Genomic DNA, 25,935 nt, shown 5'->3' with positions numbered 1-25,935 from the left:
TATTCCACTTACACATATACATTTACATATGTACATTTGTAACTGTATTTTTACACTAAGGTTTTAGGGATGACTGAAAATGTCACGTGGCAGTGAGGACATCAGTAATGGTACACAACAGAGTCTAGAAAGAATACAAGTAGAGGGTTATCATCATGTAACACACGATTGCTGGGGAAGAAAGTAATGGTAAATAATTACATGGAAGACCATCAAGATCTGTGGTTATATTGTAGTGTTATAAGTGTAGTATTGCCAACAGTGACGTGTGGTACAGTTTACTTTAACCTTTACATGAACTTCAAATTCTAAAGAATTTGAAATTCAACAGAACATGCTAGAGGGACAGGTTCAAAACTCGGAGACTGCCCATGCTATGGAATAGACTTCCCATACATGTCAAGCAGAGCATCTCACTGGCCCTCAAACAGAAATCTTGATGAGTGGATGGGAAATAGAAAATTCACCCCGGGGATCACTCCAGTGGCTCTACTCGACAGAGGCACTAGGAGCTAAGGTTGGATGGCACAATGCCAGGGTAATCTTATGGTCTAGGCTTGTAAAGGCTCCAGGGCCATTAGCCTAGTACACACCTATGTACATTTATAGGCTCATTTCTGGGAATTATGTTTTCTTAAATTACTTTTCAGTGCAACATCAAATAAATCAATCAATTCCTGCCTTTCCTTGAACCCCATTCCTCCACCCGAGAAAGTTTAACACACTGTTCCCACAAATTCCACTTCTATGCAACATGCTCGTCCCCTTTCTAAATATCACACCCCCAATTATTGTTTTGTTTACAGTAGTCACTACTTACACAGTTGGATTAGATTTTGGATTTCCATGTTTTAGTAATTGCTTTTTTTTGGCAGCCTACAGCATTAAACTCAAGACCTTACTATGGGCAATTCAGATGATACATCCCAGCTCAAAAAAAAGTTTCCCCTCATTACAGCCAATTTCTGACAAGTTATAAGGAGGTTTTAAAATCTGCCAACTTGTTACATTAGGTATACACCCTATTATCCATTTTAACAGATACTTCAATTCTAGACAACTAAACCTCTACAAGAGCAAGAGCTGGTCTTTCACTTAGCACTCCCAATCCTTTTCTCTTTGCCTATATTCTTATCAATCCCCAATAGGGAAGGCAGTCTCTAACCTGCAGCCCAAACCTTCGGCTTGGCTTCATCCCATTCTAATGCCCTTCCCCTCTATTATCTTGGTTCTTTTTGCCTACTTGCAATTAAATTATTTTGGAAATTTCTCCTTAAATCAAGCCCCTCGCTGGCTTAACACTTTGCTACTTTACGACTATTTTGCATTAAGCAAGCCATTGCATTCAAAAACCTACCCAACTCCATACTTCTCAAAGTTCACCTGTTATATCACATTCTCTTCACTCTGATTTACAACTTGCTCATATTGTTTATATGAGCCTAAACTGCATAGCTGTGAAGAACACTTCAAATCAAATTAAATTACAAGCCGCCTTATTCTACTGGCAGAAGGCATTCAGCCCACTCAACTCTTGCCCTCTTTCCCTGCCAAATGGATGAATTATTTCAAGTCTTAATTAGGGTCAACCATAACTTATTAAGAATTGAAGACCATGAGTTGAAAACAACTTCTCTTCCGATTGATAAAAGGCCTGGCCAGTACAGAAAACAAGAACATTTCACGACTTTTTTCTTAAATAGCCATAAAGTTTTATATTAACTTTAGTCTCCAGCATATCCTTAGCTGCCATAATAAAACCCTAACACACCTACATATTTAAAGTATATTTTGCTCCCATTACCCTTTGCGACAGTCTTTCCTCACCGAAAAGCGAGTTATAACTGCTGTTTTACCAGTTTAAAAGCTTGTTTTGTTAAATAGTTTTTACCTGCACTTTAAAGCTGGTCTTTTGTCGAATTTTATCTGTTGAGGCTGCTCACTCATGTGCGCTAGCCTGTGTTAAGCAATTACTTTGCTTTTCCTGCTGTTTGTCCTTTAAAAAAAAGAGAGAGAAAAAAAATCCTTGTTTCCTGCCTTTCCTGACCTAGAATAGTCCCAAATACAGGCATTGCTGTATTCTGGACTTTGGTATAGTTCCTGTGTTAGTTCCTGTGTTGCCCATTTCCTTACATGGATAGAAGGAAGCTCCTTTGTTCACCAGTGGGAGTGGGGAGCTTTGAGCAGCTTATCTGTCCCTGGAGGAGTGATCTCAGCACAGAATCTTGTAGTCTATTGGCCATTTTGGGCTAATTTCTAGCTTTCAAATCCCCTGTATAAAAATCCACTTTAGCGCAGTTTTGCACGATTGTGCGCAAAGAGCAGCATCAGGGAGTGCCGCTTAATCGGGTTTAAACCATTCCTGGCTCCACAAAGTCTACTCTTCACTTTTTCCCTTAGAACAGCTCTGTCTCTCAAATTGAACACCCTATTCTCAATTTAAAGCCCTACACTAGCTCATATAAGCAATTTTATACGTTAGCACTAATAACTAAAAGCACTACATCCTCATATACTCCCTTTGAGTACCTTGCCCCCTATTGGTCCTTCTTGATTCAGTTATAAAGGAGTTCCCTATACTATTCTAGAATGTCCAAAAGTCAGTTGCTGGTTTCCTCTCCAGTCCAGCTGGTAAATCTGGGAATCTTGAGGCAATGTTACAACTGCCTCATGCACACAGACAACCCTCTCCTCCTCCCAACAAGTTCAAATATATGCGAGAGATTCATCCATATAGCCAAATTGGAGGCCGAGCTCTCTCAACTCAGTACTGCCATAACCAGTCAGGAGGAGAAGGTAAATCACAAATCCAGTCTCGCATAGTCCTAACACAACAGCAAACCAAACACAAACACACAAAAGCATACTCTGAGGTGCTAAATAAAAATCTGCCTAAGCAACAGAGACCTCCAAAGCAGACATCCAAAGCAACAGCTACCCCAAAACAAAGTACGTGCAACACATAGTCACAGCCCTTACCTGATACACTTGTAATAGGCGACTCTATTGTCAGACACACTGACGTCCCGCTCACCAGGCTGAACAAGGAGAAGGTCACAGTGAGCTGCCTGTTGGTCGCTAGGATCCGCCACATAATACAAGCACTCAGGTCACTCCAAAGCAAGTACAAATATGACTTCATCATTGTCCATGCCGGTGTGAATGACCCGAGACGTACCTCCCTGGACTACAAGAAGAGACAGAGGAGCTCTCTGATCATATAGCCCAAGCCGGTATGACCCTGACCTTGAGCAGCATATTACCCTCACCAAGAATGATGCCACAGTATAAAGACAAAATGATCAATTTTAACAATTGGCTAAAGTTTTGTTGTCATTCAAAGGGGATCCAGTGTCTGTCAGCCTGGGATGACATGCTCGACAAGCCACGTTGCTTTGCTAGGGACAGCTTGCACCTGTCACCCCTGGGCTTTCGGATATTGGCAAAGGCTCTTGCCACCCCCATAGTGCCCTTTTTAGGCAATGCTCAAAAGACAAACCCACCTCCATAGACAACACAAAGGAAAAGAAACTAAAGAGTAATGCTGCTCAACGCCAGAAGTCTAAACCTCAAGATGCACATCCTCGAAGCCCTCCTCAGTACGAAGAACATAGATATCTGTACAGTGACAGAAACCTGGTTCAAGGCTCCCGAGAGCACCCCAGCACTACCAGGTTATACCTCATATCATGCTTTTTGGCCCCAAAACTCAGACCGAACCACAAAAGGAGGGGCAGTATCCATATTCATCAAAGATAACCACACCTCCAGGTTAGTGGCATTGCACGAAGCATCGGAGACCATCCATGTGCAGCTAACAGTAGGCAAAACTGCCTTTCAGTTTGTAGCATGCTACAGACCACCCTCTCAAAATCAAGAATCCCACTCTACCTTCCTGAGAACACTGGAGAATATTAAGGTCTCTCCAATCACCATTATATTGGTGACTTCAACTACCCAAACATTGACTGGGAGCATCACTCAAGCCCCAACACCCTAGCCCAAAGGTTCCTAGAATTCAGAATTTACAAACTCAAATGCTATGGAACAACTAGTCACCACCCCCACAAGAGGGGATAACATACTGGATCTGGTCATCACCAACATGGGGACTCTATGCTCCATACCAGATGTATTCCCCTCATTGGTAAGATTGGACCATAAATTAATCTCACTGGATATCCACATCCCGATCCCACCCACAGCCCAGAAAACCAGTGAAAAACGTCTCAAAAGCTCACTTCACACTTCTCAAAACTGAGGTGGAATCCTTTAAGGCCCCCAGGCCAGTGGAAACTACGGCTCAAACTGCAGAATCCTTTATAAACGCATTCTATGGACACCTTCAGGAATGCATGGATCATGCCATCCCAAACAAAACCAAGACCCAATCTTCCAAAGGCAGGTGTCCTGCCTGGTGGACCCCAGCCATAAATAAGCTGTACAACAGAAGGAGGAAGGTACTACATGAGAGAGAAAAATCCCTAAAAGGGAAGGCATCTCTGATCAGTACTAGCAAAAAACTACGATCCCTCATAAAATCATCCAAGGCCAGCTTCAAGAGAAAAATTGCACAGGACACTAAAGATAATCACAAGGCCTTCTTTAGCTATGTTAGGAACCTGGGTGGCAACTCCCAGATATGCTCAGAGTTAGTCCAAAATGACAAAAAAATACACTGAACCCACAGACATTGCCAACATCCTGGCAGACAGGTTCAGTGCAAACTTCTGCCCCCCTTCCCCCCCAGAGAGCAAATATCTATCCCAGCAGAGTGCTGCCTCCCTGACATCTCAGATGCTCAGGTGAGAGCAGCCCTCTCCAAAGCAAAGAACACAGCATCAATGGGACCAGACTGTGTCCCGGGCTGTGTCCTACATTAACTCCAAGATGAGCTAAACCCCCACAAAGCTGCAGTTCAATCTCAGCCTTACTACAGGATATGTACCCAAAGAATGGCGTACAGCAACAGTGGTCCCACTCCACAAAGGTGGTGCCTCTACGGACCCTGGAAACTATCGCCCCATAAGCCTGACTAGCCTGGTCTGCAAAGCTATGGAGAGGATCATCATGGAACTCATAAACAAAGACATTGGGGACCTAAAGACACTGGATCCTATCCAATTCGGCTTTAAGGGCAGATCCTGCCTCTTAAACCTGGTCGATTTCTTCGAAACAAGTCACCAAGGCCATTGATGAGGGGAAGGTAGTCCACACAGCCTACCTGGACCTCGCAAAACCTTCGACACAATACCCCACTCGGGCATCATAGATAAGCTCTCCAGCTTAAATATAAACCCCTATGTCATAAGATGGGTTGCAAACTGGCTCAAGGACAGAACCCACATAGTCAGAATTGCTGGAGCCATGTCAGACTCTAAACTACGTACAAGTGGCGTCCCACAAGGCACAGTCCAGGGACCTCTTGTTCAGTATACATTTTTCTGAGGTTCAGGCTAACACGGGAGGACTGTGGCTGACCAAGTTCGCAGATGACTGTAAACTTGGTGCCATAATTGACTCTCCAGCTGACACAAGTATCCTCCAAAAGGGTCTCAGAGACCGATAACCTGGTGCCAGAGCCATGGCCTAAAGCTAAACGCTAAAAAGTATATAGTCATACCCTTTAGCAAAAACAAAGTGCCCACAAATTACCACATAGGCGGGAATCCATTAAGTATGGAAGCAGTAATTAGGGACCTGGGGACCCAAGTTGACAGTAATCTCTCCTTTGATAACCACATTGCCAAAGTGGTTAGAAAGACTTTCTATATAGCCCACCTCATCATGAAAGGATTTACATCTAGATCAAGGGAGGTCATTGTGCCCCTTTATTCTTCCCTCATCAGGCCCATAATTGAATACAATGCCCCATTTGGGATGTACCTTACCAGACACCTGCAGCAACTAGAAAGACCCCAAAAGTACCTCACAAAGAAGATCATGGGACTCAAACAGATGCCATATGCTGCTCGGTTAAAGAAACTCCAGCTCTACTCAGTAGCATACCACCTACTTAGAGACAATCTATGCCTGACGTATAAAGCCATGTCCAACCCGGAATTAATGAGCATGCTCTGCCTCAGAAAATCCAAATCCTTTAGAGCTACGCGCTCGAGGGACTTGAACCTCAGCACAGAAATAAATACGACATGCTGGAGGGACAGATTCATAACCCAGAGGCTCCCTTCGCTCTGGAATAGAATCCCAGTCCATGTTAGGCAAAGCCCCTCACTGATCCTCTTCAAGAGGAATCTTGACGAGTGGATGGGAGATCGTAGGTTTACCCCGGGGATTACTTCTGTGTCACTACTAGACAGAGGCACGGTAAACTAACCTTAAAAAGGGCACAGTAAAAATCAGTTCAGAGGGTAGCAAAAGCCAAACACACTCTGGATAGACTTGTAAATGCCTTAGGGCAGATAGCCTAGTATGAACCTATGAACATAAACATGGCCGCCACTGAACCAGTTCATATGTGGGTATATATTTTACCACAACAGTCTTTGTTTTAATCACCATTTTTATGATGATAAACAGGTCTTAAAATAGTCTCAAGATGTTCCAAAAAAACAACACAACCTATTCTGGATTTAGTAAGTAAAAACTAACAGCTGTAAATAAAGCTTGACTACCTTATCAGTTATATGCTTGAATTTGCCAGTCCCTTATCTTTCTTTGCTAATGCCCAATACACAAAGCAAATAAAAGGTAAACCACCCCTGCCCAATTCCTGTGTTCAAACATACTCTAATCCCCCCACAACCGCCCCACCCCCCACACTCCTTACTAATGATTTTGGAGTACCAAAAAATGCAATTACTCTAATGAAGACTTCTGCTATATCAAGCTCCAGTAAAAATAGTGTTCCTCTGCAATATCATTATTTTACTGATGTTGTGAAACATTTTTACATCCCGCCCTACAAAAATACACCAATCCATACCCATAAAATTTTACCAAAATCTTTACCATTTGTTCATCTAGTACAGACAAACTTTTTGTTTAAAAACTGAGAGGAATCTATATGAAGCTGGGTCTGAAATGTCTACTTTCTTTGGTAATGCAGCCACCACAGCTTCTTACAATATGCTGGCACTCCCCCCACCCCAAAAAGTTGCTTAAGAGAGATTTTCAGATATCTGCCACTTTCTCCACGAACAGATATGGAAGTTGAAATGGGAAGAAAGACTCACCTGCTGATTAAAATCTCTTTCTATCCCAACTATTAATATAGTCAAGATAATCTTCCTATCCCAGCTATTAATATAGTCAAGATAATCTCCTTAAAACTTGGCATATCAGAGTCTGAGAATATTTCCACTTGGACCTTTTTTCTTAGTTTCCAAATTCCTCCGCATTATACCAACTTTCCCAAGATTTTCAAAATATCTGACATCTAGGACCACTAGTTCTTTTCTAGTTATAGACTCCATACATTTGGAAACTATGCTACTTTCTGATGCCAAAGTTAGGGTGTTAACACTTTGTACAAAAAAGCTGCTTAACACCAGTATTTATTAACTCACACATTATTAATCATTTATTTTGTATTTAGCACTTCGTTATCCTGCATTGTTATTTCAGTCATGGACCAGTCTCAAAGCTTTCAATTAAATATGCAAGCTCCTGAAAAATAGATGGTCTATCCATCTAGACCAGTCATTGTACCTTTAGGAAAATGCAATTTTTGAGCTCATCATGGAATTCATTATCTTCAGTGTCGGATATTCTCATGTATGTCTTAAATCTACTCTTGTACTTTCCTTTCAATTCCCCCAGTATGTCCTCACAATTGCAAAACAAGTTTCAGTCCACCTTCCTACAAAAAATATTCCCTTCTGAAAACTCACTGTTTATCCAAGTTCCATAAGGGGAAATCTAAAATGCATAGCAGGGGATAAGGATTATGCTGGCTATATCATCTTACAACTTTTAGGTCACATGCACACACCGCTTAGTACACTTATCTCTCTAATTAGTTATTCCTTCTCATCTCCATTTGGGCACATGTCATAATTTTTCAATATTTTCTGCAGCGATACAAAAATCTAAGATGGAATGCTTTTAACTGTCCAATTCCTTTTTTAAACTTACTGACAAACAAAACTATGTACATTTTCCAAAAATAAAATTATACCCTCCAGACAGAAGCAGTTGCCCCAATCACCAGCTGTACTTGTAAGCACTGCCCATTCTAAAATTACACATAACATGAATGTTGGCACCTGTGGTTCCACTCAAATTGGCGAGTATTCCTTTTGTCTCTGTTCCCCTCCCATGTATGAAAAGAAAACAGCTTGCATGCTTTCGGTAAAGAAAAAGCACACTGTTTACTTTTTAAAATAAAACAAAACTGTGTAAAGTACTAAGGTTGTAGGGGAGGGAACTAGTTATTTAAAACTTGCTTACTTACCCCAATTTTAAAATTTCTTTCTCTGAACGGTTCCAAAAAATTACACACGTTCCTATATGTTAGACTCTCTGAAGTATTCAACTGCGGTACCACCTTTAACATTCTTATAAGAAAAGCGCAGTTCGGGTCTGAACAGTCTGCAAACAGCTACAGTTAACTTTGAGTATGTGTCTACCTGTTTGAGCCAATCTTCGTTTTCCCCTGGAGAGCACTGTGCTTTGGCTGTAAGCAGCCCCCCACCACCACCACACACCTTCCACTTTCTCCTATTCCCTTCTGTTAGCAAATAGTATCCATAACGGATCAATACTGTGTGTTTGTTAATTTAAACTATGACCACAGTAGCCTACTGATACAAGGTTATCCTGTTTTTCCACCTGAGAAATTAAGAAAAGACTTACAGTTTCAGAGCAGTCCTTGGTCAATTGTGATAGGTTCTTGTATAAGGGGCTGGAAACAAACAGGGTCTCTACCCGCTTCACTCCCCACCCTGCCCCCTATTCCCTCCCGCCTCCAGTGGTCCCACCTTTATTGCACTCAAACCCCTCCCATCTTTCCAATAGCCAACCACAGCGCTAACCCAACACTACCCCCTCCATATTCCCTCTACTATCACACCTCCTCAACTGACATGTACAAGCATACCTTTCCTTTGCTCACTGCATGCACTCTCCTTGCATATCTTACATCCTACCAAAGCTCCATCATTCCCCCACTCAACCACTACCACTGTACTACTACTCACACCACCACCCATGACTCACCCATACTCAGCTCCCCTCCCACCAGCTCAAGAACCATCCCTATGCACCTCCCACATATTCTACCAACTATATTACTCAAACGTAAAGCATCCCTACAACTTAACATAGTAACCCTCCCACCATACCTATTACCCACCGAGCACAATCATAAAGTTTCCCTTATAAACCAACACATTCAAAAACTGAGAAAACTAATAATCTCATGCATATCAAAACTAGCCCTAAGTGGAGACATCCACCCCAACCCTGGCCCTACCATCTCCAACCCCAATCCACCCCAACCCTGGCCCTACCATCTCCAACCCCAATCCTCATAATCAGACTAGAAACCACAACTTCTCCCATATTACAGCCAACAGAAAGCCAAGTGACTTCCTTCGATTAAGCCTAAATATTAGAAGTATATCCAACAAAGTCCATGAACTCCATGCCACCATAGACTTATACTCCCCAGATATAGTCATCCTGACAGAAACCTGGCTAAAACCTCACATTACCAATGAGCAAATACTCCCTACAGGTTACGGCATACTAAGAGTAGACCGGCTAAACAAAAAAGGAGGTGGTGTAGCTATAATATTTAAACAGCATCTAAACATCCAGATCTTAAAATCTTCAGCTCCACAAATAGGCAATGAAGAAATAATATATACCAACCTCAAAATTAACCAAAACAAAACCATCAACATAACTGGATGCTACTTCCCACCTGGCCAAAACATCCCTCCACTAGAAAACCTCCTCAGCTGGTCTACCCACCATTTCCCCCAAGAAACTATCATCTTAGGTGATTTCAATATTGACTGGCAATCATGTTCTGGCAACAATCCAACCCATCATGTACACCTTCATGGCTTCACCCAACTAGTCCAGTCACCAACAAGGATAAATAAAAACTCCAGCAAGCACACTACCCTGGATTGGATACTAGTCAGTAAGAGCCCCCAGTCATATTGTAACAGGCTGCTTATCAGATAGCCTCAGTGATCACTCCCAAACATTCCTACTCAAAAAATACCTGTACCAAGCTAAACCTGTCATCTATCATCAAATACGTAAAAAAATAAACTTTAACCCACTCACATTCATCTCATCCCTCAAAGAATGCAACTGGCATGCTCTAAAGTACCTCAGTCTAGATGACGCAGTTGATACTACCTTCCTGAACATCCTTAATTACCATGCCCCCATAAGTTTTCCAGAACCAAAGCACAACCCTCCCCATGTCTACAGAAAACCACTACGTCGGAAATGAAAAACAGGGATAAAGCCTGGGAGCACTGGTGCAAAACCAAAACCCCGGCAGCTAGACAGAAATTCCTAGAACTACGCAATAGAGTCAAAAAGCTAATAAAACGGGACAAATTCCAATACTACCAGTCTGCCCTAGACTCCTCAACACAGCCCCAAACAATTCTTGTCCTCCATAAACTCCATCCTCCACCCAGGTAAAGTCAGTACCCCTCCTCCTAACATCCCTCACTCCTCAGAAAATATTGCTACCTCATTCAACACACACTTCACCCAAACCATACTATCACTAGCTAAACAACACAACCCCCCCTCCTCTCCAACCCACACCAACTAGTAATCTCCCCACTGCCTTCTCTTTTTCTCCTGTACCCACCTCCAACATAAAAAAAAACTCTTAACTAAACTTAAACCCACCAAATTAGCAGCAGACAACCTCCCAAATGAATACCTACAAATCGCAGCTGATGCTCTGGCCTACCCAGTATCCATCTTGATTAACCGATCTCTGTCAGAAAGTTACGTTCCCACATTGTGGAAAGTCTCACATATAATTCCCCTCCACAAAGGCAGACACACTGCAGAACTAACCAATTCCCGCCCCATAGCTATTCTCTCTCCACTCTCCAAAATACTAGAGAGATGCACTCTCAGGTCTCACACTACCTCCTTACTAACAACCTCCTTTCCAGTACTCAGCATGGTTTCCGACCAAACCATAGCACCACCACTGCCTTGCTCTCCTTTACTAACGCTATCCTTCAGCATAAAAACACTGGCCATCTCTCCTCTGCTACTTTCCTAGACCTATCTAAAGCATTTGACATGGTCCCACACAAACAACTTAGCTCTGTCCTCAGTAACCTATCCTTCTCACAATCAAGTCACCAACTGGTTTCAAAGTTACCTGCCCAACCGCCAACAATCCGTTGTATGGCGGAATGACATATCTCCCCAACTACCTGTCTCCATAAGGGTTCCCCAAGGATCCATCCTTGGACCCCTACTTTTCTCTGTTTACACCAATAATCTAGCCTCTGCCACCAAACATGACACACTCATCCAATACGCAGATGACTCAACCATCATCTGCTCAGCCCAGTCCCTACCCAAACTGCAAGAAGTCACACAGGAAGCCTTTTCCTCTGTTGAAACATGGTTATCCAATGCCCAATTAATACTCAACCCAAACAAAACTAAAATACTTATCTTCCAACCCACCAAACATACTCAAAACAACTCTCACTTTAACATCACAGCAAAAGACAACACCTCTACACACCCAACTGAACACACCAAATTGCTAGGAGTGGAAATAGACAAACTAAAATTTGACATTTACATATCCATGACCATAAAAAAAGTCCACAAAAAACTAGGAGCGTTATACAGAAATAAACAATTTCTCACCAAAGCAGCAAAGATTTCAATAGCAAATTCCCACCTTAAATCTCCACCCTACTTTATGCCTCTCCAGTATATACCAACCTAAGGCAATGTGATCTAAACAAGCTAGAGACCTGCTACAACAAAATCGCCAAATTCGCCACAGGGGCATCCTACCGTAGTCACCACTGTCTCTCACTTGCTGAACTGGGCTGGCTTGAACTCCCTCACCTCCTTCAGTGGTATCGACCTCCTTCAGTGGTATCGACTCTCACTCGCCCACAAACTAGTAAACCAGCCACTAAATGTCCCATCGCTCCAGAATCTACACCAACCCTATCGCACCACCAGACCACTAAGATCCAGCAACAGAAATCACTTGCAGATCACTAAAGCCAATAACTCTGCTGGTGAAGCACTATTCTCTTGCGCCATAGCCAAATTATGGAACTCACTCCCACCCACAATTACCCCCGTACCATCTGCTGGTGAAGCACTATTCTCTTGCGCCATAGCCAAATTATGGAACTCACTCCCACCCACAATTACCCCCGTACCATCATACACCAACTTCAAAACTTTATTAAAAGCGCACCTAAAAACATGCTGGCTATGCCCTTGCAACTCCCACTCTAATATCGTCCACCCCATCCAACTACTACCTTTCTTTCGCTTCCACTAACTACCTTGATGATGGCAAGCTCAGATGCTCATAAGCCTAGTACTTATTATACAGCAGGAACTTCTCATGGTTACATTTGTTAAAGCCTGTTATGTACTTCACAGATAAAGATTCTAGTTGTCTACTGATGTACTATGTTCATCTGTAAATATGTTGCAAGTAATTTCTATGTTAAATTGTTAATCGCTATGTAATACAATGTAACTACTGTCTGTTTATTTTACTGTGGAGCTTTTCTCCCCGGGCTGCCGCTGAAAATGGACCCACGTCCAGTCGGACACTCCCGGTCAACAAATTTAAATAAACAGACTCTCAACATTTCACTCAGTCTTTACACCTCTCTCGAATGCTTGCACCTCTCTCGAATGCTTGCACCTGAAGAATGACCCGTCCCAAAGTAAAAGATGCTAATAAATCAATAACTTGCATGCATGAAAAAAATCTTTTGTAAAAAGTTACTCTGAACGCACTTTCCGGCCCACTCATGACTAACTGCTTGCACCAGCACACTTGGTTTCTCAAATAAAACAAAACAAAAATTCAAATAGAACTACCATCGTCCACACAAACATTTAATCTTATTTTTCAAACCCATTTTTATTAAAACACCATTTATAAACAAATCTAACATCCACCTGATCTAGATACTATCTGTAAAATACACATATATATTTTCTTTTGCATAAAATTTCTACATGTAATTATATGAACAATGCATTCCTTACTCCAGCAGTTCAAGATCACATTATCTTGCTTCAGTCCAGCCTTTACTCTTTTATACTGTAAAGTCTTCAATCAAGAAAATCTACTTTATTCTTTTAATCTTTTTAGTATACAGCAGTCACAGGCTCCCCCCACCTTACATTTAAAAATCCCCTCAATGTACACTACACAGAATTAACAATTTAGGTTTCTGCAAATAACAATTTAGTTAGTTGTGCAGTTCTTTCAATTGTTCTAAACATTAACAAGTAGAGATTCTTTTTTTACACTTCACAACAGTTTGCCAAAATTCTATTCTCCATAATACGTTTTACAAAACCATATTCCACGTATGTGTAAAGAAATTAATATGTATTGATCAATTTCAGAAATGTTGATGGCCTTCCTCGTGATGACAGTTTCTGGTTCAAGTCCAAGGTACTCCCAATTCTTTTAAATCAGTTCCTAACACTGGTGTCCTTCTGTCACTCAAGCATTTTTGATTAGAACAATAAAAAGGTTGTACTAGCATCTCTCTATGGGTTTCATTTTTACCAGAAGAATGAGAAGCAAAGTGTTCCATTTGCTAGCTCAGTCCACATTTTTTTTTTTTTTTTTTTTTTTTTTTTTTTTTAATAAAGTCTGTTCTGTATCCAAAATTGTATTTGATTCTCAAGGAAAAAATAAACAAACAAACATTCTGAATAAAGCTGGACACAGCAAACTGAATCACACATCTACCTCTCGACATTTCAACTGCCAAAATAAATCTGGTTTTCCTCAGTCTAGTGTACAGGGAAATCGATTTTCCACAAACATTCTACAGTCTCAAGTTTTAACACTTCGCCCTTCCGCCACAGTATGAGAAGCAACTTTCTGCTCACGATTATATCTTTACTAATAAAGGTCTCGACTGCTTTCTCAAGGCCAGATTTATGCATACAGAATGTGCTCTCTCGATTAATAGATCCTTCTGTGAAACATCAATCCAGTAGTTTATTTGTACTTTCACAAAATGAATGCAATTTGTTCTTTCTGGTTTTATCTGGTACAGCATATTGTAAAGTTATCTGTATGGTCTGTCAAAGTAACAGCCCTTCTTGACAACCTCTACGCTCAGCCAGCCCTTCACTCTTCTCCCCCATTTTAGCCATTTAGTTTCAGGTTAATCAGTCCAGCTGAACAGCTAAAGCTTACAACTATTTTTCCAGCCTTTTGCCATCTGGCTTTTAAGTGTAACACCAAAGGTGTTTTATAAACGAGTGGATTTATTTTCCTCTGAAACTACTTGAAGCTATCTTATGTATGAAAGCCGAATCCTGAACTGCTTTATGCTTAGAGAATCAAGATTATTCACAATCTATCGAGAGAACAAACACCACCCTGTAGTAGTATTAGCAAAACAGCTACTTAACAAATTAAGCATAGGGTTAAAAAAGCAGCCGCACTTGGGCTTACATTTTAATCTTCATTCGCCAGATTACCCACTTTATCCCTTGGAATGGAGAAAAATACTGTAAGCCTTCTACGGTTATTTAACCTTAGCTGAAAAATGCACTAAAAACTGCTGAATAATTAAAAGTGGAAGCAGTCCCTGCAAAAACACAAATGCACACTACTTTCATGAATGCATGATTGTTGCCATCCTACTTTTAAGGGGGGGGGGGCAACATTTTCCTCAGTAAAAACAAGACAGATGACACAAAAATTCAGATAAAAGTACAGAGGACACGTGCCATGGATTCAGGTAAATTTTCTTCAAAGACTGTAAATCACCTATAACAACTGTATTGACAACATTTTGAAACTTAGGTTGGAGAGTAGTCCATTACAACAGATGAAAAAAAAATGTGGAAATGCACCAAAAGTCACCAGTAAATCCAAACTAGAGTGCAGAAACCAGAGCGGGACTCAAGCGAGGCATTTCCAACAGTTGTTTAATAAATCCACACCACACAATTAATGGAAGTATACAATGGTCATCTGATGAAGTCTTGAGTAATGAGACAAAAATGCATAAGTATTGAGTGAAGGCATTCATGTTTTATCGTTTATACGCTTGTGTGGTGTGGATTTATTAAACAACTGTTGGAAATACCTTGTTTGAGTCCCACTGTGGTTTCTGCACATTACAACAGATGCACAGCTTCTGGGGAATTTACAGCTGCTGCTGATATAATATTCTATTTTTGTACAAACTATTAATGTATTAGTGTCAATAGAGACGGAAAGTTCCTATAAATCACCGGTCCCTTCCCCCATCAGGATTAGGAGTTTCCAAAAACAAGCTGCTCAATTTTTGCAATGTGACGAGCTCCAACACAGCCTTTTGAAAAAGGGAAAACACATTTTGGGAGAAAAAGTTGCATTTCTCTCTCGGAATTAAAATTGGACTTTTTCCTGCAATCAGTTTTGTATTATGCTCCGATTGTGACTCGAAAGATTCAACACAGTACAGCCAAACTAAAGCAAATAATTGTGACATGATCCTTTTGAAAGATGACAAGAGGCAGCATTGATATTTCAAATCAATTAAGTTGCGTCTTCCTTTTTCCTCCAGTGTAAATTAAATTTCTGCAAGCCACAAACTTGGAAAACCCAACTTTATACATCAGCATCTTTTAAGAAACCTCAAGACAGCTGTTCAAATCAGGAAAGGACTTGAGATTCTTGTATCCCAAAATAAAGACTCATGTACAACACCCCATATCCCTTTACATGCGGAATTACCTTCATGAAAAACACACACAAAGAGGTAAACATCCCACAATATGCGTGCAATGCAACTTTCTATGCAGCTTTGTAACCAAGGCACTTTTTAGTCCAAGCACAATCTCGGTACATTCAGACAAGTGTGCACTCCTTACAGGTAAGAGTCTGGGGAGCCAAGTGTTAAACAGCAACAGTCATGCCATCCAAATGGCCACAGCCTACCTCACAAATGCAACTGGCAATCCCTGACCAATACACAGTAAAGTGTTTTAATCCCACCACAGAACACAACTTCCTAATCTACATGAAACAGAAGTCAATGGAATAAAGATTTTCATAATCATCACAACGGTAATGAAATGTTGACCTTTTCACAAATTTTTCACTATTTTTTCAGACTACAACAATTGCATCAACTCCAGTATAAGATGTCTCTAATTATTCCAGGTTATTCAGTAATATCTGTTGAACTGGCCTGTAGTCCAAAATTACCATACGTAACATAAAAGGTCTTTCTGTAGATGCAAACTCGTGAAGGACTTTGCATACCACTATTCTGCCACCACTTCACCTTCTGCAGTGGTCTAGTGCTTTACCAGTAATCCATCACATAAGATCACACTACTAAAAACACCATAATCTTCCTTCCTCAAAGGATACACCAAAAATATTTTTAATGCATCAGTTAAGCTATGAAAATTATTTCAGACCACTCTGCACTTTATGGGTAAAGACAACTACCTGCTTTTAAGTTTCTCCTCTTTTAATGGATTCCCTCAGCCCCAAAGGCTCGATAGATTTCCTCAACCCAACTCTTATTTCGACCTAAACCCAACTCTTATATTTCAACCTATAACTTGTACAGTCATCTACAACATAGTTTAAAGCCTTGTCACAACAAACATTATTCCAACAGTAGTTAATCAAAACGATAACTCAAAGTACCAATTCTAATTCCTGGTGCTTTACACTGACCTACAAAACCATTTGGAATGATGAAAACACCCTTCGACATCACGTCAAGATCGCAGCTTCTTTCTCAATCTAGTCAGGTCCTAAAATTAAAAGGCCTAGCCAATGGTTTATGATTGGCATAGCTCTTTCACTTTTCAGCTCAACATAAGATTACTAAACTAACAATCCCAGAGTTACTTTCTAAGCCTAGCCAAGTTTTCCCTGAAAAAGAGAAGGACATTCTGTGTCCAAGCAGGACACTGAAGGCCAAGCATTTATAAGCTCTATCTTTAAGGGACAGGAGTGCCAGGCCTGGTGTTAATTTCCTATTCTCACCCACTGGTCTAGGTTGTGCTTAAATTAGTAATAGATAAACTCAGCTTCACACTAATGGGAAACTTGTTCTATTGGAGTGGCAGTCTCTAGGGCACATCTGTCCATCCTGCATGTTCTGTCTTTGTCAGACACAAAATTTAGGTCCCTGTACCTTGTATTTCTGGTATTGTTTAACTTACTGATATACAGGAAATTCAAAAGTGTGGCGTTTGCAAATGTCTTGTAAGCCAGGCATGGATTACTCCTCAGCAATAAGAGACTGAGTAGAGGGAAAGGGCATTCCTTTGACAGAAGCCCCTGGCTAATCATTTACATTCATTGATTACCCAAATCAAACTCCCAGCTACATACCTTTCAATCTGCAGACCATGAAAGTAATAACCAAGACCTTTAAAAAGTAGGAACATCCAGCTAAAAATCTAGACAACATCTAGTTAGCATAAACTTTGAATACTAGATAGTACATACTTCTTCCCACTTGTAGTTGTTGTAGCTTTTGGCTTTTCCCAGTTAGGGGTCGCCACAGCGGAACTCCGGTCCGCTAATGATTGGCAGTAGATTTTTACGTGCAGAGTTGCCAGCTCTGACGCACAACCTTCAACGAAGGTACGCCCATTCATGCATGTCTCCACACAGAAGATGCTTTAGCTGAGAATCGAACAGGACGTTTGAGGCAACACTACCGCAGCACTTCTTCCCACTTCTAGTAAGAGTTAAAAAAAAAAAAGTTTTGCAAAATTCTACTAAACAAAGTAATTTATTTTTGCTCAAGAGAGATAGACATATCAATTTAGAGTCTGTTTTCCAAGTTGCCACTACTGCGCTGGTCCTGTAGTGTGATTGTCTACAGAAATCACCTTCTGTCCTGGGGTATACCTGACCTGAATAGTTATAGTCCTCCAAAGAGGGATCATCCAACCCTTGCTTACTCTACCCTAGACAGAGATGCAATATATTTTTAAGCATATCCCTCTCCAACAAAAACAAAACTTCAAAAAACTTCAACAGCAGCCACAGTCAGCAATAGGTCAATGCTCCACAGAAGTCTCATTGCCTAGCCCTCAAAGTATCCATGCTAATAACCATAAAAGATTACTTGGGTGCAGTGCCTGAACAAACAAGGCAAATGTTCTATGGAATCTTTCTAGCTATAGAAAAACTGGCTAGAATCCATTTTCAAATTGAAGGCAAGATGGAAGAAAGATCAGTAGGCTGTGGTCCAACATTATTCTTTGGGACAAAAAGGACTACAGTCAAACTTAATTCAGTGCAAATTGACCTGCTACAAAATATATAAACACAAGACCAAAACTGGCTGCAATCTCTACAGCTATAACCTTGCCATATCCTGGAACAAACTTCCCTTAGAAATTAGATCCATTAAACACCCTAAACAATTCAAAACTGCCACTAGAGAATACCTAAAAACTAACTGGTCTTGCCACTGAACTCATCCTCCCTAAACTATATTTCCCATGCCTCAAAAAAATCTACTATCATTACCGCTCTCCTGTATATTCTCAGTACCCTCCCTTTCCAGCAGTAACTTACTATCTTATAACCTTTCCACTTCCATTAAACATCTCTCTTCTCAACTCAGCTTCCTTTCTCTCGCCTATATATTGTAACCAGACAAGCCCTATGGTCTACAAACTATTAGTTTGTTATATTCTATCTATATCAATTCATGTATTTCCCTCTGTATTGTTTAAAAATGTCTTGATTCTTGCACAACCTCTTAAGCAACTATTAATGTAAAATTAACACTCACACTGGATGTATGTAACGAATAATAATGATCAAACTTCCTCTGCTCATAAATTGCGTCTTACTGTGGAGGCTCTCTTTCTGGGTCTCTGCTGAAAATGGGACCCTAAGCCCAGACTAACCCGGTCAACAAATGTAAAATAAATAAAAATAAAAAACTGCAAGCGAAGCTCATTCTGTGTATGGCAGCTGAATTAACCAACCGCATAACCCAATGACAACTATATTATATAAAAAAAAAAATATATAGTTAAACGAATTCATAAGTTTTCCTCAACCTTCACCCCCCACTACTATGCTGCCTTTCTTTGCAAGACTCGTCTCTATTAGCATCACACTTTCCTGAAGGAGATTAGGTGTCCATCTCGCCAAATAATCCTTAAAAATATCACCCTTATCATCACCAAATAAAAGCTACTTAAGAATAAATTAGAGATCTACATTCCGTTAATGGTATGGTAATTATTTTGGTGGTTCTGTGTGCACAAGGGCTTCATAGGAGCTTAGAAGCTATTGTCCCCGAGGACCTTATAAGTCTAGCCAAGAGTTTAGCCCATGTTTAGCCAAGTCAGCATCCGATGCCCCTGTCCAATAGGAACACGGGTGGAATCCCAAGGGTATATTTTCTGTTTCCCATTCCACCCATGTTCCTACTGGACAGGGGCATCGGGTGCCAACTTGTCTAAACATGGGCTAAAACTCTTGGCTAGGCTTATAAGGGCCTCAGGGCCAATAGCCTAGTAACCTCCTATGAAGCCCTTGTGCACGCAAAGCCTCTGAAATACGTACTTTTTCATACCATTAACAGAATATAGATTCCCCATTTATCCTGATAACAGAGATATTTCAGAGTGTTTCTTGCATTAGACAAAAATCTTGCACACAAGTCCAAAGGGAACAAGCATACCCTGCTAACTACTCAAAAAGCCAAAAGCTCTCTGATCCAGCCAAAAATCACTTCCAGAATATGACAGCTCCTACCTTCCAGGGAACAACTGTTAAATTTGACTGCAAAAGGCCAATCTTGTCATCATTGAAAAATACTGCACCAGACCCTTGGAATGTTGTGCCCATTCCAGTCAGTAAACTACAACCTATTCTACTTTAGAGGAAAATGAATATTTTATCAAAAATAAATTTAAATATGCATATTTCAATGAATGCTTAGAGAAGAATTGTAATTACCTCAATTTACGTTATGCATACCATCTACTACTTTAAATCATTTAGCAGACATAATATAGATACATAACTGGATCAGTAAAATGCAATTCTGAAAATACCATAATAGCTGATGTTAACTCACATTATGTACCCCCCCCCCAAAAAAAAAGCAAAAATCAAGAAAACAACTTCTATGTACATACATATGTGCCAAAACTTAACATAAAATTTCTTTTACTGAAAAATCAGAGACCTCTGACCCTACTTTATTCTAATTTAAGTGTTGCTATCTCCGGTCATTAGCTAATCTTATTACAAAGGCAAATAAGCAGATTCTCACACACACATACATTTAACCAACAAGTCCAGTGTTTAGAAACACTATCCTGAAACTATATTTTTTATATAAATATTACAGTTTTAGATTTATTCTGACACTTCCACATGACTTATCCCTATCAAGATATTAGGCCGACAATAATACATGGAAGGCGTCTTATTCTTTATTAAAAGCAGACAATGAATCTATAAACAGAAATGGCTTTGCAACAGCAGTTCCTGCAGCTGCTGACAACAACCAATCAAAATCTAGCTTTCAAAGCTCAACTCGAGGAATTTGCTTATAAAGTCTTATGCGAATGGCCGACTAACCCGACCTACGTCATCCTCCTCATACGTGCCCTCGAATACAACCCCCAAACACCAGTAACAATAACTCATTTATTTCAAAACAAAATACATAATTTCCAAATTTTCTCAGAATTGTGAACACGTGTATGTCGTCCATATAAAGTTGTAGTTACAGGTTATAACAACTTCAATTTTCCGAAAAAATACCACAGATTATTGTTTTTTCTAGTTAAATAAAAAAAATCACCTTGACCGGCTCATGTGCTTTTAAAACTTTGTTATCAAACTTACCCAGTCCTCAAAAGTCTGCTTGTGTTCCTTTCCTTTCCAGTCCAGACGCTTTGGGATAAGCTGCGGATAAAAAACATGCTGTCAATGTATCATCACATATATTTACCAGTTTTCCTGAAAAGTGGTATAAAAGGGGCACGAAGCTAATGTTTAAAGGGCTGGCGGAGGCTGACACCTGAGAACCCAAACACGAACCGCACGCTGCCAGTGTAAGTGGAGCGCGTACGTACCTGGTGTTCATCCAGCTCTTCGACAAGGACCTGCGGAAGAACAAATACTATTAGCACACAAAACCAAATAACAGACTAAATACACTAAAATTAACAACCGAATGTATAAACACCAACCTTAGCAGATTTTTTACACGGTCCAGATTGCAGGAACCTCGCAACCAAGAAATATACTTCTGCCAGCAGATGAAAAGAAAGAACATTAGGACAGTTCTCACAAAATACATATTTTCCAAAATGAAAGTGAAATACGCCGGTAAGCAACTAACCTTTTTCAATCTGTAGGGCAGCAGGCCCTGCCATGTCCAATGATAACCAGGAACAGTACTCCAAACTAGGTTTTATTGTTGCAACCCCCCATTATAGCACCCTGGTGGTTGGTGTTTCTCTCACTCCTGTTCACTCGCCTTCGGATTCATTGCATCACGCTTTCAATAGGCATCCTCAGAGCAGCAGAAGTAGTAGCGCAACTATGTGACCAGAGGGGGCGCTGCTCCTCAACTACCTCCATCTTGATAGAGGCGGCGTTCGGTGATGTTATCCGTCTCTGTCTTGCAATTCTACCATTTTGAGAGAGGCAAGTGAGTGCTGTAAGAAAGTGATGTTTATGTTTGTCGTTTCAACCGGAAGATGGAAAACGGTTGTGTTTTAGTGTCCTGGATCCTCTCGCTCTCTGATCAGGTTTATCATTGCTCTCCTCTCCAGCGTTTCAATGTAGAAAAATTATACAGGCTCATCTCAATGTGTTAAGTAGTTATTGCTTGACTTGGATCTTTCCTATTCTGGGCGAAACGTCAATTTCATTAACTTACTTCAACTTTCAGATATTTTTTGTCATGACCCGGTGCATAGTGGACTTTGCAAGTATTTACATCTAACAAAAATGCTACACAATTGGTATGGAATACGTACGGTATAATTTACCGAAACCATAGCATTGGAGATTGTTGGGTTTACATGTTTCCGGTCTTGAACAAGAGTTACCATACTTGTAGTAATGAGCAAACAAGGTGTAAAGTAACCGAGGCTAACAGAAAGATGTCAAGATATATCGAGAAGTATTATAATTGTATATTGATTTGAGTAAAGTACTTTGGGAATAGTAACTTGATAACTGTCGTCAGAAACTAATCTGGAACCAAGTTGCCTTTTATAGTGACCAAAACGCCTGTTGTAGCTCACCTTTCACCATCCACCTAGCCATGCTACAAGTTTTCTATTTCCTGCCGTTTTTGCATGTAACGAACATTCATCAGTAAATAACTTCAATGACTGTTGCCATTTTGGAGCTTTTCTTCTAGACCTCCGCTGAAAATGGGGCTTCTATCTAGTCGGACTTTCCCGGTAATCAAACGTCAGTAAATAAATGAATACGTTTTCTAGTGTCTGTAAGATGATGTACCCCATTCAAAAAGGAAGTAATATGATGTTTGATGAAAGCCAAAATGATGTGCACGTGAATCATAGCATGAGTTGCTGTTATGAAACTAAAAGAGCTGCTTAAATGCTGTGATCCTTTAAGGAAGACCACAATGGGATGGTGTGGACAAAGAAATTGAACGAAAGCTTTATGAACTGTTTGTGGTTATGAAGTAGTTACACTGAAGAGAAGGAAAACTGTCACTGATTTGAAAAAAAAAAAACAAAAAGATGGCTTGCACATAGTTTTCGTTATAAGGGCTTACAGAGTGATGCCCATGCGAATTGGTATCAATATTTTCATGAATTATTATTTTTTTTTTTAGTTTTAATAGTTAGAATTGGGTAGTTGGGCTGACTTAGCCACTCCACATGACCTTACTCTGACCACAGTTGTTAAGTACAGCACATCTTTTTTTGGTGGCTGTCAAAAAATAAGAACAATGCATTGAAGGTCTGTAGGACAAACATGTGAGTAACTGCAGATGTAGTTACTCTTTTGTATTGGGATCACAAGAGACATAGGGTGGATTATCTTATCCTGACATATATCCTTCTAAACTGGAATGACTGGTTAAAGGCAGCAATTTGTAGGAATTGAATGTCATCTGTATGTGTGAAGTCCCATTTTTATATAAAGAGCTATCAACGCAGGCATGAATCTGATTTATAATCTCCATAAACGTTCAAGGGACATGGGACAGGTGGAAAAAGAGTATGGAGAAGGTAGAAACAGAGGAGATGTAGAATACTGAAGCATCTAAAATGTATGGGCCTTCATAGGATGATACTAGGCCATTGGCCCAGAAGCCCTTCTAGTAGCCAAGAATTTTGCCCACGTTCCGACAAAGTCAGCACCTGTTTTCCCTGTCCAACACAGGTGGGATTTCTGAGGCTGGTGAGGTGACATGGAGCGATATGGAGAGGTTCATTCGGAGTCTGAGGTTTCAAAATGTCGTGTCCCGCCAGTAAGTTATTGATGTGTCGCAGTTCACTAGGTTGAGACTTTGTGTGCAGGTTGTTGAGTATAGAGACAGGGCTTTTAGTCTATCCAAATAGGATAGGTGTGTTTGAGACCCTTAATTTTCTTGGTCAGTCTGTGGACTCTCCAGCTGCTGCTGATTGGGAAAATGAGGAATGAAAATGCATTCATTTCCTAATTATGCTCTTTAACATGAGCGGGCTGTTATGATCTCCCTGTTAGGATGAAGATGATAATGAACATGAACAATATAAACAGAGGCAGCATGGTGGTCAAAAGTCAGGTCTGTCAACCTAGGTAAGTCCCTCAGACTGATCAGCAGCAATACATTGAGTGACTTACCTCCATTGCAAGGGATAATGATGCATTTGGTATTCAATTTGAGGCCATGCTTCTGGCATCAGTCATTAGTTTCTTGGTCAGTCACAGACCACTTTGTGGCTTGCACCTCAGGTAGTTTTATCCCAAACAGCAGAACACCAGATACTAGATTACTCTACTATTTCTTTGCTTAAGAATTCAGTCAGTGCTACCCAAAACATACAGGTTGATGCCTAGCAGAGTTTATCTATTATGTTCATAGCTTTGGTGACTATTTCAAAGAAGTTAACTAGAATAACATATTTTGCATCAACATCAATTTGGACAATAAGTATAAAACTCAGATGTCTGGATTGAATGTCTGTTTATAATCCTGAATGATTCCATGACCTTGCAGATCAGACTTTTATGAAGGATAAAGAATGGGTCATTGGACAACAAAATCAGGGAAGGTCTGTGAAAGGGAAGGGACAACAAATGGAGGACGGTGAAGTATGCACTGACTCCTCAATGAGATAAATCTACCCCTTCTGTATGTGGTGCTCTTTACCAGCAGTGACTAATCTGGTGTTAACCAAGGCATTTTCACAAGGCATTTCTGTTTGCTGAAATAAGTACATAACTAGTACTGCTGTGGCTTGTGTGTGTGTGTGTGTGTGTGTGTGTGTGTGTGTGTGTAAAAAACATCACTGATTTTTATCTGTGCATGAACCCAATAATGCCAGGACACAGACATTATTCTTCTGTGTATCAGTAAAAAATGTACTTAATAAGTAATTATATTTCGAAAGTAAGACATAACATATATCACAGAACATTCAGACACTTAGATATTTTTGGAGTCTGGTTCCCGCCACTCACCAGACTGTCTAAATGGATAATGGGGACTCCCTTTATCATCCTTGACTCTGTGGGGGCCCCCACCAAAGCTGTTGCTTGTTGGAGAAAAATGTATCAATTTTCAGAATACGCTGTTTAACCTGAATGGTGCTGAGATGTGACCCTTTTAGGATAAAGCTAATAATAGCCTCTGTTTACAACCACACCCATTCTAAAACCAGCCCTGCTCAAATGTGTGTGTGTACATAAAGCTACTACGGATTATGAGGGGCTGGAGATTGTATGAATATTACATCTTTAATTTTTATCACAGTCAAACCTTAGAGGTGTGCACATGAAGTCATTATAGCTTGTGTTTGAGCTGAGGGCAGTGTTTCTCAAAGACCTCAGAGGTGTACAAAGAAGGTTACTATAGCTTGTGTAAGAGAGGTGTACTGTCTAGGAGCAACAAATTTGAATATTACTGAAATCATTCTCACAATTACACTAGGCACATATACATGTGGCTACCTTTGACGGCTGGGGTAAAGAACATGCTATGTATATGTATATCATCAGTCACTTGAAATATATGACAAAGGCAATTTAAATCTCTGCTTTCATCCCAGTCTAACACCAGAGGGATACATAGGCAGTGACTTGTCTTTTAGAGGGTTAGGGAGGCAGGCAGTATTTCCAGATAAGACTTAAATATTCTCACAACTACTGGCTTGTTAGTTTACTGTAAGCTACAATTTTGTCAGCTTTGAAAATTAAGCCTTGGGCACAAATTATGCCTTGAAAGAAAAAATAAGACTGAAATTCTTTTTTCTTCATAATTTTATTTAGGCAACCATTGAAGTAAAAAGTTGAGAAAATGCTCTAAAATGCATCCCAGACCATCTGTAAACCTGTGGCTTCTTGGGCCCTGACTTGAGTTATTTCCTAAATGGTTATTACTGTGTTGTCTTGTTCAGGAAAGGTGTGTTGAAGGATGCAAGGAAAACTAAAGCTGAACCACAACAGTGAAATTCTTTCCTTAATCATAATTTCTGTTCAAGCTATTATTGGATGAAAAGGTTGTGTAAAATGCACTTCAGAGCATATAG

At 40.3% G+C, this 25,935-nt stretch overlaps 1 protein-coding gene across 1 annotated transcript in view; it reads right to left on the bottom strand.

The window, feature by feature from the left end:
• Positions 1-23,164, bottom strand: part of BRWD3 (bromodomain and WD repeat domain containing 3) — a 1,896,258-nt gene extending 1,873,094 nt beyond the window's left edge. Inside the window, exons 1-4 of the mRNA XM_044057276.1 lie at positions 21,555-23,164; positions 21,403-21,461; positions 21,286-21,315; positions 21,056-21,115 (exon numbers count right to left, since the gene is read on the bottom strand). Coding sequence (XP_043913211.1) covers positions 21,056-21,115; positions 21,286-21,315; positions 21,403-21,461; positions 21,555-21,588 — 183 coding nt within the window. The 5' untranslated portion in view covers positions 21,589-23,164. The remainder of the gene's footprint in view (positions 1-21,055; positions 21,116-21,285; positions 21,316-21,402; positions 21,462-21,554) is intronic.
• Positions 23,165-25,935: the final 2,771 nt, after the last annotated feature.

Source organism: Protopterus annectens, chromosome 15.part0 (genome assembly GCF_019279795.1).
Source record: "Protopterus annectens isolate FY-2018-M chromosome 15.part0, PAN1.0, whole genome shotgun sequence".
NCBI lineage: Eukaryota > Metazoa > Chordata > Ceratodontiformes > Protopteridae > Protopterus > Protopterus annectens.
This window is presented reverse-complemented; position numbering and strand designations above follow the sequence as displayed.